The sequence below is a fragment of the Impatiens glandulifera genome, chromosome 3 (assembly GCF_907164915.1).
Source record: "Impatiens glandulifera chromosome 3, dImpGla2.1, whole genome shotgun sequence".
Lineage (NCBI taxonomy): Eukaryota > Viridiplantae > Streptophyta > Magnoliopsida > Ericales > Balsaminaceae > Impatiens > Impatiens glandulifera.
Genome location: NC_061864.1, coordinates 24,196,830 through 24,211,612, shown reverse-complemented (window position 1 = coordinate 24,211,612; position 14,783 = coordinate 24,196,830). Strand labels below are relative to the sequence as shown.

Genomic DNA, 14,783 nt, shown 5'->3' with positions numbered 1-14,783 from the left:
TGTCGTTTGAAATGTTTAAGGCTTCTTTGGGACCACAAGGACACAGGAGGGTGACCGGGATGAGATCGGTAGTATGTCCAACGTACTTCAGAGAGGATCAATGGGGAAGTTCTTCCTCGAGCGTCAACATCGCACGGGTGTCACAACGTCAAGAGACAAAAGCGTTGTGTGAGGAGAACATGACTCTACGAGATGAGATGGCGCAGATGCGCGCACAATAAGACACTCTACAAGTAAAGATGCGCGCATAGTAGGACGCAGATGCGTGCACAACAGGACACTCTATATGCGCAGATGCGCGCACAACACACTCTACATGCGCAGATGCGTGCACATTAAGAGGCTATACAGGCGCAGATGCGCACACAACAAGAGGCTATACAGGCGTTTATGTCTAGGATGCCCCCTCCTCCCCGACCAGTTTTGATTGACATACAATTTGAAATTTTTGTATTAATACGATTTGAAATTTTATTGAAACTTGGAATTGATTTTTATTAATGAATGATCTTTTTTTACTAATAGTAGTAGAATAAAATACGAAACAGGTTTAATAAGAATAAAAAAATGCCAAAAAGCTGAGAGCAAGGTTTATTAGAGACGGCGTTAGAGAATGTTGACGTTGATAATTAACAATATCAGCGACGACGTTAGGGGAATGCCGACGTTGATAAGAGAATCAGAAATGTTCCAAAAAATTGATAGCAAGGATTATCAGCAACAACGTTAGGGGAATACCGACATTGATAATTAACAATATCAGCGACGACGTTGGGGGAATGCCGACGTTGATAAGAGAATCAGAAATGTGTCAAAAGCCTGAGAGCAAGGACTATCAGTGACGATGAATGGGGAATGCTGACGTTGATAATTAACAATATCAGCGATGGTGTTAATGGTGTCAGGGGAATGTCGTCGCTATTAATTGTTAATTATCAATGACGGAATTCCCCATTCGCCGTCACATATATTTTTATTATCAACGTCGGCCTATCGCCGACGATAAAAGCCATTATCTTTTAACGACGATTGGCGACGGGTTTGTTTGCCGATGCTAATATTTATTAGCGACGACATTATGACTTTTATGTCGTCGCTAATGATGCATATTATTCTCCTGTGTTAGTTTTGCTAAAACAACATTACCCTTTAAATAGATAAAATCATATTAAAGTTATAAAGCTTCTACAATATTAATGTCAATGAAATAAAAACAATTTGTATGAGGTTGGTTAAAAGTTGATTCTTTTTAAACAAAAATAAAGAAGAGAAGAAGAAAAAAAACCTCTTCAAATTGGACAACTGTTGATTTTTTAAAATTTAAATGTCCCGCCAAAGGGACCAAAAGAAGATTACTGTGATTTATGCAAATACTGAGCATTATCTTCAATTATTTTTTAGATTTCATTCTATAACATTAGTGGCTTCCTTTGCATTAACAATTGAAACTCTTATATCAAATAAATTGGAAGAATTTATTTTTAAAAATTCGTCTCAAATTCAGGATTCAATAAAAGTTTATCTAAGAAAAAAACTAGCACATAAAATGTTTATTCGCTTTTGCTACATAATTTCCTAAACCAATGAGCAGAAAGCTTAGGAAAACGATTGAGCGATTTGAAGTCGACATAAACTATACCGAATCTTGATGTGTAACCCGATCTCCATTCAAAATTATCTACCAATGACCATGCAAAGTAGCCCTCCACATTTGCTCCATCGTCTATAGCTCTTTTGAGTTCCTTTATATATGCCTTATAATAATTGATTCTATTAAAATCACGCAATCCTTCATGAAGTGTGTAATTTCCGGGATCATCCATACCTGCAAAGATAAGAGATAAGTGATAAACGATTAGTCCCTCTACCAAATAAACGATACAAAATTGTTGAATAGACTTCTATTTCGAGAGAGAATTTATCAACACTATACCATTTTCAGAGAGAATAACTGTGGGATTTTCATAGTGTTTCTTCACATACATAACTGCCTTATACAAACCCCATGGGACATCATAGAGCCAAAAAGAGTTGGCCTGCAACATTCACAATTCAACATTATTGTGTGAATAACATACAAATAAATATAATATATATGCAAGTTTTGTATAATATTTACCCTTCGCCCAATTGGTACACCTTTTTTACCATCTAAAATCCACACACAAAAAAAAAAGTCAATTATTAGTGAGAAAATGTACAAAAATAAAGAATCTTTTTTAATATAATAAACATTGTTTTCTCACATGCAAATGACACATTCCAATCTTGTTGATAACCGGGTACTTCAACTATTGGTTGTTTAGGATCATAATATGTATAAAAAGTTGTGTATTGATTAATGCCAATAAAATCGGATGAACCCTTAACCATCTTAACCTCCTCTTCTGTAAATTTTGGCAATCGATTACCAACAATTTCTTGAACGGTTATCGGGTATTCTCCATATGTCAATGGATGTAGAAACCTATTTAAAAAGTATAAAACAAATTAATTGTTTTCCAAATTTAATCTCACATATCATTATAGCAACATTTACCATCCTAATTGAAAATCTCGAGCTCTTTGGGCAGCCATTTTATCGGCCTTATCTTTTGTAAGTGGCTCGTACCAAACAAAATCCAATAGTATGCCAACTCTACCTTTTTGGTTTTCCTGTGACATGTTAAACTTAATATGAATATATATTTCTACTTGAGTTGTAATTGGTATAAAGAAATTCATACTAAACTCAAAATTACTTGATATTTTTGACGATATCTTTCCACTGCACTCGCGTGACTCAAGATCAAATGATGAGCTACGATGTATGGTTCAGTCCCTGAATTTCCAACCGTGCAATTTCCATATTCTTTAGAGCACCTACCCGGCGCAAATAACCCATTGTCATATCCAAGTGCAGCCACAATTCTAGGCTCATTGAAAGTCATCCAATTTTTTACTCTATCACCAAATGTCTTAAAACAAAATTCGGCATAATCAGCAAAATCCTTCCTACACAATCAAACATATATATTTCAGAACAACCTCAATCAAAATTAACACTTTATGATAAAATTGAAACCTTCGAAATCCTTACACTACTTCACGATCGAGCCACCCTAAATATTTCTCTTCAAGTGCTTGAGGGATATCGTAATGATTAAGGTTTGCGTAAGGAGTAATACCTACAAAATGACAATAATATCAAGATTATTCCATTATTGCTTCCTTTGGTGTCATCAACAATGTCTTCATATGTTTACATTATTACATACCTTTCTTCACCATGTAATCAATTAATCTATTATAGTAAGCAACTCCTTCTTTGTTAACTTTGCCAGTTCCATCTATACAAATAGCAGTATAATTAATTACCCAGTCATAAAACAATTAATCAATATACAAATAAAAATATATATTACAAATGAAGAATACTTTACTTGGAAATATTCTAGACCAGGAAATTGAAAATCGATAAGCATCGAAATTAAGCATTTTCATTAAGTCAATATCTTCCTGCATGCCATACAAAAAAAAAAGACAATTAAGAACACATTTAAAATCTGAATTTAATTAGTTATATCAAATTCAAGAATTTATTAATTGTTTTCATTTAAGTTAAATAAGTGAATGTGGATCTAGATAAAAACAAAAGTAAGGATTAAATTAAAATCTGTAAGACTAATTACAAATCATAAACATGGATAAACACTTCTTTTTTTTTTGTCTAACTCTAGTTAAGAAACTATAATTAGTATAGACAAAGGATAAACTAGAAACTATAATTAGTATAGACAAAGGATAAACCAACCAAATATAGATAGATGCCCATGACATAATTTTAGTATTTATATCGACCAATTATGTTTTTTGAATTTTGAATTTTAACTTCTAATTCAACTTAATACGTTTAAGTGATAAATGAACGTGTGATTTATGTTTTTATTACACCTACTCATTTTCCTTTAGCTACCCTAACAAATTTTATGTGGATAATTTTTTAAAACTAAACTAAATAAATTTTTTTTGTTTATTTATTTAGATCTTGATAAAAAAAAAATTAAAATTTGTTTATTCTAGGAAATTTATAATTTAGGTCATTTGACTTAAAATAAATTGAGAAAATACTAACAGTAAATGTGACATTTTAACTAAGTTTGAAGTATTTTTTTATATTTTTAATTAATAAATAAATTTAAAATATGTATAAAATGATAAATTATTTAAATAATTCCTAGCTAACAAAGTATTAAAAGACAACCATGGTCTCAACCTTACAAACTTATAAATGCCCCCAATATCAGATGCAATTATTTGTGAATATATGTATATTGAATTAGTTGTCAAAATTTTATATGGCACAAAGTTTCATCTAATTTGATATTTTTTTATTAGATATAAAAAGATGGAAAAATTAGTGTTACTCAAATATAAAATTGAGGAATAATAGGGAGCACGACTTTTGGGGAGCGACTCGTACAGCGAAAGTGACATTATTGTTATACGAAAGTGACATCGCTGATATACAAAAGAGATCTCGTCCCTTTTGTATAACAACGAGGTCTTTTTTGTATAACAACTAGGTCACTTTCATATAACAGCGATGTCACTTTCGCTGTACGAGTCACTCTCCAAAGTCGTGCTCCCAATCATTTTTCAATAAAATTATTGATCTAACTAATAATTAATTACCTTATAATGATGATATTGATCGACGGTAACATCAGCAGTGGCATTATTGGCTACAATTCCTGCAGATCCATAAATAGTGATATTCATATCTTTATTTTAAATCCGGAATTTATTTTGTGTCGGCTAGAATATCCTTCCTATCATATCATTATTAAGTTAAAATCAAATCATAAAAATTGATTTATGAAGTAATACCATAAATATTTTTGAATACTCTAAATGAGTTCTATCTTAAATATTATCAATAAGAACATTAATAATCATATTTAAAATGTTAATTATTATTACCTGGTATCTTAACGAAAACATCCCAGATAGAAGGTCCACGGCCGCCCTTATCGGCCATACCCTCCACCTGATAAGCCGATGTCGCCGTACCAAATGTGAAATCTTTCTGAAAGCTTTTCCGGCTCAGGCCTCCCGTGTCCAAATGGCTCTCGTTGCCGCCGCCGACATCGACATCGACGGCGGCGACAACAACCGGACTGAAGACTTGGAATAATAATACTATAACAACAGTCCAAATTGCCATGGTCCAAAGCATAACTAGAGGAGAAAGAGAGAGAAATGTGAAATATGCACTTCTGTAGTTGTATTTTTATTTATAGACGAAATTAATTAATTAATCAAGCTTATAAAACACAAAAGTAAATTAAATAGAAAACCATCACCATCAGTTTGAAATTTATTGGTTAGTTGTCCGGTTTTAATCATTAGTATATATGAAAAATTATAATAAAATGTCATCAACACCTATTCACTAAAATCCTTTTTACCAATAGCTAAATTTATCAAAAACATATATTATTCCAAAGAAGATGGTTATATAGCTGGAAATGGGTCCTATCCATATCAAATAAAGCAAGAAAGAAATAGGCCCCTTCAATAATTATATTGGAAACTTTTTACCACGTTTCATATTTTAGTTTTTAAATCTGAGATTAAAAAAAAGTGTTTTCCAAATTAAAGGCAATCTTTTTTTTCTATTTATTTAGTTGATGATATCTTGGTGGGACATGGGATGTCGTGCTATATATATATATTATATATATTAAGCATTTGCTATTTGAGAATAATAACAAGTACACTCATATCATTATTTTCTATCAATATTTTCTCAATAATTTGACATATATAACTTCATACAATATTTGTTTGTGATTTTCTTAGCCACTTGTTAGAATAAAATATTAGCCAATTAGTATCACTTATCTAGTAAAAATAAATAAATAATACATTTAAGTAACATGAGGATTGAATCTCTAGAATTATTTTAACTTTGAATGATTAATAAGAAATGAATTTTTCATAAATATATATTGAGATTGAATTTTCTAAATATTAAACAAAAATACAAATATTATTATTTATTTATTTCATTTTATAAAAAAAGTAAATATTTAAAAAATAATAATAATAAAAATAATAATAATGCACAATGTAAATCAAAGACTACATAATAGAATAAAATGTAAAATGACAAAAACAAACTTGTTTGGATTGAATTTATTGTAAGAGAGATTGACGTGGTGCAAACTTAAAAGATAATAAGAATAAGAATTTTCTTTTTTCTTTTCTTACACTTTTTTTCCATAATATTGTGATAACATGTCATTCTTTTTCTCATTTCTCTTCAAATTTTCATCACCTATCACTTATTTATAATGCATTTGATTTAATATATATATATATATATATATATATATATATATATATATATATATTAAAACACATGTTTAGAAGTTCACATTTTTTATTGATTGATATATTTATATTGAGGAAGGTCACGTGAGCATAGAGCTACTACAAAAGAGATTTTATTTTAAATAAAGTTTTTCTTGATATTTGTACGAGTCATCTTGACCATTAAGCATATAAGTTTGAATCTAATCTCCTATATTACTAATAATAACGAGCAATAATTTGATGTTAGAAATAATATAACAACACACAATTGAACTTAAATATAATAGAAGAGAAATTTAATTTTTCAAGTTCAATTACATATTCTAACTTTCATGACACACTAAATTTATGTTCTTTATTCTACTACTATTAATACAAAACATTTATATATATTAGCCCACTTCAATTTAAGTGGCATATATATTTATATTAACCCACTTCAATTTAAGGTCACTCAGACTCTTATATGTGATCTATGGCCACTCTTACCACTTATATGTAAATTTAAATTTATTAATTTTAATGTTAAATTTTTTTTTTATACAATAGAAGTTCCATAATATAGCCCCAACCACTTCTCCAATTATATTATATATTAATGGAGGGTTTCAGATTTGTTTGGATACCAATTATAATGTTTCAAAACCATATATTTTTATCTGATTAATGCACAAATAAAATAAGATTCCAAGTTTTGGATTTGAATAAACCAGTACCTTTTCAAAAATAAACTAGGATCCCTTAAACTTCCATTGGGGCGATTTTATCCCAATTTAACAATTAGTTTAGTTGACTCGAGATGAGTTTGAGATAAGTATCCAAAGTTTGACATGGTTCACACCTACCCATAATAAAAACAAATAAATATTTATTAATATATTTATTTATCTATCTTATTTTATAAAAAAATAAATTTATTTTTTATAATAGTATTTATTATAAACTTTTAATATACCCAGCTAAAATAAGATAATGAATTAGATCCTTTCAAACAAGTCATTGATTTGTTGTTGAAATTTAATTTTATTGTGAGAATATAATATAAATTATTTGTCTGAAAACACAACTAAGGGATGAAAATAGGTACCGTATGTTTGATACTTGTGGATATTCGATAGTCGAGTTCGGGTATTTTAAATCGGGTTCGAGTATTTTAAATCGGTTTTGGGTCGAGTCGGACATGGAGAGGAGAAAAAGATATCCGGTCGGGTACGAGGTCGAGGATTAGGAGTATGATAAATCCAAACCCGATACCCGATTATATTAATATTAAAATTATATTTTTATTAAAATTTAATGTGTGACTTCTTAAATGCTTCATCATTACAATTATATTATAAATATATCATTTAATTTGATCTTATTTATATCGTCAGTATATACGACATTCCAAATTTAATTTCTTATATTCCCAAAAAGAATATTTTTCTATATTAATCTTCAATTTTAATTTTTATTTTAATAACAAAATATTATTTCTCTCTCAAGTTCTTCGTGTACAATCTTTAAATTTTTTTCAATTTTTATTCTCATTTTTCTCCACTCTAGTTTATCTTCTTCAATATCTACAAAAATAAGTATATTGGTAAGTAATATTTTTATTTGTTTGGTAACATTTCTATATTACTAATTTTAAAATTATTTATTAAAATTGTGTTTTTTTTTTTAATATTTATAATTTTAATCGGGTAATGGGTACTCGTCGGGGATCCGGTACCCGGCGAATTGGGAATGGGGATAGAAGTAGAGATACCCATCGAATTCGGAAATCGGATAGTGAAATGAAAATCGGGTTCGGGGGATGAGTACTTAACTACACGTCGAGTAGGTACCGTTGGCATCCTAAATGTAAGTCCATTCATGAGTTCCTTAACTATAGGTTACTTGATTAGTCACCTAAATTGGTATTTAGCCTCCTATGTTCATTTTAACCAACATTTTGTCTTGATTTTTGGATCATATATTAACTTTAATTTTGAAGGCAATGTTTAACTTAACATTGTTCCATTTTATTTGGGAATAGAGAAAATTGCCTTAATATTATTTAGTAATCCAGAAAGTAAAGCTAAACTGGATAAGGCAAGCTTCTAGCTAGAATCCTTTTAAAGAAAAGACCCACATAACTAAAAGATAAATATGCTCATCAATCCACTTCTTTGTTCCTTCAACCGTGGTTCTTGATTCCCCTGCTTCCTAACTTCTTGAACCAATACGCCGAAAGCTTTGGATAGCGCTTTAGCGTCTTGAAGTCAACATAAACGATGCCAAATCTAGATGTATAACCCAATCTCCATTCAAAATTATCGAGCAATGACCATGCAAAGTAACCCTCAATGTTTGCCCCGTCGTCTATAGCCTTTTTAAGTTCACTTATGTACCCTTTATAGTAATTAATCCTATTGAAATCACGCAATCCTTGACCAAGAGTATAGTTTCCCGGATCATCCATACCTACAATCCAAATCATTGATGAACCAACATATATACTTTGATTCTTTGTAGTGAAAACCATCAAATTAATATATTATTGAAAATTGAGTTATTTGGTAACACATTAAGAGTGTAATGATTTGGATTATTAAAGCGAGAATCAACTAACCATTTTCGGATAAGATAACTCTTGGATTTCCATATTGTTCCTTCACATACATAACGGCCTTATACAATCCCCATGGAACATTGTAGAGCCAATAAGAATTTGCCTGCAATATTTGTTATGTTTGTGACACAAATTGAATTTAAATCAAAACTTGAAATAGCAATATACCTTTGGCCCAATTTGTACACCATTTTTAGCAACTGAAAAAATTCAAATTTTATTCAAAATCTATATGAAAATGATGATTAAGAATAATGTTAAATTCATAAAGCAATAGTTTCTCACAAGCAAAGGATGCATCCCATTCTTGTTGATAGCCTGGTACTTTGGGCTTTGTTTGATTTGGATTATGATACATATAATAAGCAGTGTACTGGTTAACTCCAATAAAATCTGATGAACCCTTAACCATCTTGACCTCATCTTTCGAGAATTTTGGCAACCGATTGCCAACAATATTTTGCATGGTTTTCGGATATTCTCCGTATGTTATGGGATGAAGAAACCTGTCACATAAGTTATCAATAAAAAACACAATAAAGTATTGGAAAAGTGAATTCTTCTTCCTATTTTTTGCGGTAATTAGTAATTACTTACCATCCGAGGTGAAAATCTCGAGCTCTTTGTGCAGCATAAACATCAGCTTTCCCTCTAGTAAGTGGCTCGTACCAAACAAAATCCAACAAGATTCCTACTCTTCCTTTCTGCTTTGCCTATAATTGTTTTAAATTTTGAAGTGCCAAATGTATTATAACTCGCGACGACATTAAGTGAAAAAATAATAATTGTACATCAATTCGATCATAATTCTTACTTGATATTTCTCACGATATCTTTGCACCGCTGAAGCGTGACACAATATCAAATTGTGGGCAACAATATAAGGCTCAGTCCCTGAATTTCCTTCTGTACAATTTCCATATTCTTTAGAACACCTCCCCGGTGCGAAAAATCCATTGTCATATCCAAGTGCAGCCACAACCCTTGGCTCGTTAAACGTCATCCAATTCTTCACCCTATCACCAAATGTCTTAAAACAGAATTCGGCATAATCAGCGAAATCCTTCCTGCCCAATCAAACATAAACAATATATGTTAATATAACTTTATAAAGTTTAATTCTTCGCAAACAAAACCAAACCTAATTTACTTACACCACCTCCCGGCCGAGCCACCCTAAATACTTCTCTTGGAGCGCCTGAGGAAGATCGTAATGATTAAGGTTTGCATACGGAGTAATACCTGCAAAACAAAAATAATTTCGATATCTAAATTTTTGTTCTTCAATGTCACTATTGTATTCAAATTCCAACACTGTTTATATATATATATATACCTTTTAATAACATGTAATCAATTAATCGGTTATAGTATGCAACTCCTTCTGGATTCACTTTTCCAGTTCCATCTACACAAGTAGCATTGTAATTATTTAAGCATAAATTAAATCACTTAATAGTTCAAAATAGTAAATAGCAAAAAAAGGAGATTATAATATGTACATGGAAATATTCTTGACCACGAGATTGAAAATCTATAGGCATCAAAGTTAAGTGTTTTCATTAGGTCAATATCCTCCTGCCACAAAGAAAAAAAGAGAAATTAATGCTTGGGTACACAAATAATTCATATGCAATTTTATTAAAATAAAAAAACAAATTGTTACATGTTTTGAGCCATATATCAAAAAGAAAAATAGCTGACATGTAAAGTTTATTGCTTGGTGTTTTAATTTGAAGTTCAATTTATTACTTGGATGTCTTAGTAAATTCATGACACCCATTTTAATTTGTGGGAAATTGAATTAGACCTTGTTGCATTATTTTTAAATAATTTACTACACTATGATCAAATTTGTTCTGCATAAAAAAATAAAATAAAATCAACTAAACTAACATATTATCTTAATTTTATTGTTTATTAGTTTCAAAATATTAATAATAAAGACATTTTACACATTTTTGTCAAAATAACCCATTTTTATCCTTTGACAAATTTATTTGAAATTAATATTCATATAACCCATATATATCAAACAAATTAAGGCCTAAATAAATGTTTGTTTCTCTTACAAACAAAACAAAAACCACCGACAACTGTAGAGAGAAGAGGATAAGATAAGATATTTTGAGCCACACATACACATAGAAAACTACGAAAGTTATATTAAAAACATATATTATAGGATATATACTTAAATATTCAAAAAATTATTGGGTCGCAATAATAGTGTAGGATTTAAATTTATCAGGAATACCCTTGAAATATCATAACTTTGTTTTTCATTTTTTTGTGATTTGCATAAATGTGGTTAAAAAGAAAGATAACTGCAGTAAAAAAAAAAGGTATTACCTTGTAACGGTGATATTGATCTACAGTAACATCAGCATTGGCATTATTGGCTTCAACTCCTGAATAATTAACCAAATCACTAGGTTATAATAATGAATTAGAATGATTATCTTCATTCAATGGTTTATGTTTTATTTACCTGGAATTTTTACAAAGACGTCCCAAATCGAAGGGCCACGGCCACCCTTATCGGTCATACCCTCCACTTGATAGGCTGACGTGGCCGTCCCTAAGATGAAGCCCTCTGGGAAGCTTTTCCGGCTGAGGCCTCCTGTGTTCATAGGGTTACCCTTGCCAGAAGCCATTGGGATAAGGGTTTGGACTATAAGAACATTTAACATCAAGAGAAGATAAAGATGGTGACTTAATTCCATGGTGAGAATCAAAACTAGATTTGTTGAGAATGTGAAGGAGAGTGAAAGACTGTCCTTTTATTTATAAGACTCAGAATGTAGAAGATGAAACTTATAGGCCTTGTTCGGATTAGGTTTTTTAAAAAATCTAGAGAGGGAAAAATGTAATGATGGGTTATGATTTTGAGGAGGTGATGATTATTTTTGGTAAAAAGACTTAAAGGGTATTGATATAAATGAATAAAATAAAAAATAATAATTTAAAATAGAGGGTATTTTAGTATTTTGGTTAATGAAATGAGTGATGTGATTGTTGAGAAGTGATTGATTGGAAAATTGATTTGGAATGGGTTTTTTAAAAAACCCAGAGAGAACAAGGCCATAATATATAAATTCATTTTTATTTTTTCATTATTAAGAGTATCACTATTATTTATAAAATAATTTACTTTTTAATTTAAAATTGTTGGCACAATCTCTTTAAATGCATATTGATGATCCTTTCAACTTATGGATATTTTTAATAAAAAGAGGGATGTTAGTCTTTTAGGCTGCATTATTAAAAAAAAAACAATGATTTATTTTACATTTTGATTTAAAAAATAAAAGTAATTCACAATAATGCGAAGATCAAAGTGATGGTAGATTCAACTTAAAAAGACCATTATAACTATATCATGATAAAAATTAATCGAAATACAACCAAATTTTGTTTTTTAAGAAATTAAAAATACAACAACCCAAACATTAGAAATAGTAACTTACCTTTATAATCTGATAATCCAGGTTATTGTGGTGAAGCTGAACTTATTTTGCAAAAATAGTTTTACAGTTGAGCAATTCTAATCAATTCTTAAAAGTGTCCCTCTTTCTAAAAAAAAATCAAGAATTTTAACATCATCTAACTTTTTCCCTTTCCAATGTCATGGACTTTGTTTTTTTCTGTTGACACTTTGCGTAACAGACTTAGGTGTCAAATTCTTTGACACGTTGTAATATTAATTTTTTCTCACAATTTTATTATTTTTAAAAATTCTTGAGTTTGTAAAATTATTTTCTAAAGAATCAGCTAATTGCACCTTATTAAAAGAAAATTATTAATATAAAAATGTTGTATCAGTGGATTAAAAAATAATTAATTTCAAATAATTTTCAAATAATTTTCAAATAAAACCTGTGTAAAACATTAATAAACAAGATGATTGCTGGAACAAAGATTTTACATATTCAATTTATAATTTTTTAAATAATTATTTTGAATAAATAAGATCAAAATAATTAAAAATAAACTAAAACATAATTAAATAATTAATTAATAAAATAACTAAGAAAAATAAATAAAATAAATTTGATAATTGTTGTACTTATTTTATCTCAAATTAATTATTAAAAAATTCAGAAAAATTAAAATATAAATAATTTAGGATAAATGTTGTATCCATTTTATCCCATAATAAATTATTTATTAAACTCCAAAAATATACCAATAAAAAAATTGGCAAAATAAATGTCATTTTTATTAAAATTATTTTGTGTATTTTATAAGTTGAAAATGGAGCAAAAAAGGATTGAAAAAATAATCAATTCAAGCTCCAAGACTGAAAAGGGGTTTGAATTCGCTGCTGCAGAAATCCAAAGAGATCAACCTCACAATCCTCGGATGAGAATTTGATTATCATCCCACGCCTAGAAGCCAACCACGTAGCCCACTGCAACAGAAGAAAGGCGCTTCCGCGTAGCACTCGATCAACAAACGGGAGCCTCAAAGTAGTTAGCCCAGACTCAATAGTAAGCCCGATCGCGGACGGAACGCAAACGTAGTGTCCCACGTTCGATTTCTTACCTGAAACGACGTCGTTTCTTATCTAGTTTGTCTCCTTCCTCGCTACGACGAACTAGATAAGAACAATTCCATATTTGATTTTTCAAAGATGTAACTTTGTCGTTTCTCCACCTTTTGACTTCTTTCAAAAGGTGAAATGATCACCCTACTTTGGTGATCAATTCCCCTACACTTGGGAGCATCATCACAACCTACATTAGTAATTGACTGGAGATCAAATAAAAGACCATCAATGGTCTTTTGATTTAATTCAACCCACTTTGTCAATGAACCGACCTTAGGACGCTATAAATAGCCTCCTTTGAGCAAACCGGAGGCAAGAGATCCACTCTCCACCTCTCAATCAAGCCCAAGCAAAAATCCGCCATTGAAGAAACTTCAAACTTTATGAAATTTTGGAATTTTTGTGTAAGACTATAAAGCTCTCATTCAGGAATTCGAGAAGCTTCCATAAGAGTTAAGGAGTGTTCTTTAGCTCCATGTAAGCTTCCAATCACACTGTAATTCGAATTACCAGTTTGAATTGAAATTTTTATATTTTAGTTTTGTCAGTTTCATACACTGTCTTATTATCCAATTTCTTAGTTGAAAAACAATCCTAGTATCATTTGCAAGTTTTCTGTTGAAGCAAAACCCGACCAATCATCTTAAATAGGAAACCCCCAAATTTGATTTTCAAAATCGGGTTTTTGTTTTTGAGTTGTTACTCAAGAACAACAACATAGAAAGTTTCCCAACATGTTTATAATAATGTTAGAAACTAGTTCCAAGTCATCTTGATCATGATTGATCAAAAACTAATTTTTTTATAAAAAAAAATCATTTCTTGAATTGGTTAAAATGAACAACTAATGTTCATGTTTTGTTTTCATTCAACCATATGAAACATAAGAAAAATATTGACAAGCTCCGTACGCTTCATTTAAACCTAAAAATCCAAAATCCATTTTTTGTACTAAAACTGTTTGGGTCGAATGGAACATCATCTCGATTGAATGACACATAAAGATGATATTATAAATGATCATGGGAACTATACAAAGTTTCCCATGCCCTTAGATCAAAGGATCTGAGTCTCAAATAATCATCAAACCTACAGTTTCATGTTCTTGAGGACCTAGAAACCTAGACCAAGTCTGACCTAGGACTGAGGGTCCTTCGCACCCAGGACCGATAAGAATTAGCCCAAGACTAACATATGACTAAGCATCCTTAACACCTAGGACCGAATAAAGTTAGCCCGTGGCCAACCCAGGATTGAGTGTTTTTCATACCG

At 30.2% G+C, this 14,783-nt stretch overlaps 2 protein-coding genes across 2 annotated transcripts; both read right to left on the bottom strand.

The window, feature by feature from the left end:
* Positions 1-1,504: 1,504 nt before the first annotated feature.
* LOC124929128 (beta-glucosidase 44-like) lies at positions 1,505-5,224 on the bottom strand. Its single transcript, XM_047469406.1, has 11 exons — positions 4,963-5,224; positions 4,675-4,733; positions 3,423-3,498; positions 3,258-3,329; positions 3,080-3,167; positions 2,742-2,994; positions 2,540-2,655; positions 2,247-2,467; positions 2,120-2,151; positions 1,934-2,036; positions 1,505-1,825 (listed from the first exon to the last, which is right to left on the bottom strand). The coding sequence occupies exons 1-11, from the start codon at positions 5,216-5,218 to the stop codon at positions 1,551-1,553; spliced, it is 1,551 nt and encodes a 516-aa protein (XP_047325362.1). The 5' UTR covers positions 5,219-5,224; the 3' UTR covers positions 1,505-1,550.
* A 3,156-nt stretch (positions 5,225-8,380) lies between these two features.
* Positions 8,381-11,728, bottom strand: LOC124929129 (beta-glucosidase 44-like). Its single transcript, XM_047469407.1, has 11 exons — positions 11,451-11,728; positions 11,312-11,370; positions 10,462-10,537; positions 10,296-10,367; positions 10,114-10,201; positions 9,774-10,026; positions 9,557-9,672; positions 9,245-9,465; positions 9,128-9,159; positions 8,960-9,062; positions 8,381-8,811 (listed from the first exon to the last, which is right to left on the bottom strand). The coding sequence occupies exons 1-11, from the start codon at positions 11,683-11,685 to the stop codon at positions 8,525-8,527; spliced, it is 1,542 nt and encodes a 513-aa protein (XP_047325363.1). The 5' UTR covers positions 11,686-11,728; the 3' UTR covers positions 8,381-8,524.
* Positions 11,729-14,783: the final 3,055 nt, after the last annotated feature.

Coding starts and splice junctions, on each gene's coding strand:
- LOC124929128 (XM_047469406.1), bottom strand. CDS start 5,218: ATGCTTTGGACCATGGCAATTTGGACTGTTGTTATAGTATTATTATTC. Junction 3,330..3,422: donor CTGGTCTAGAATATTTCCAA/GTAAAGTATTCT, acceptor CTATTTGTATAG/ATGGAACTGGCAAAGTTAAC. Junction 3,168..3,257: donor TGATTACATGGTGAAGAAAG/GTATGTAATAAT, acceptor GTCATTTTGTAG/GTATTACTCCTTACGCAAAC.
- LOC124929129 (XM_047469407.1), bottom strand. CDS start 11,685: ATGGAATTAAGTCACCATCTTTATCTTCTCTTGATGTTAAATGTTCTT. Junction 11,371..11,450: donor CGTCTTTGTAAAAATTCCAG/GTAAATAAAACA, acceptor TTAATTATTCAG/GAGTTGAAGCCAATAATGCC. Junction 9,466..9,556: donor CGAGATTTTCACCTCGGATG/GTAAGTAATTAC, acceptor CTTATGTGACAG/GTTTCTTCATCCCATAACAT.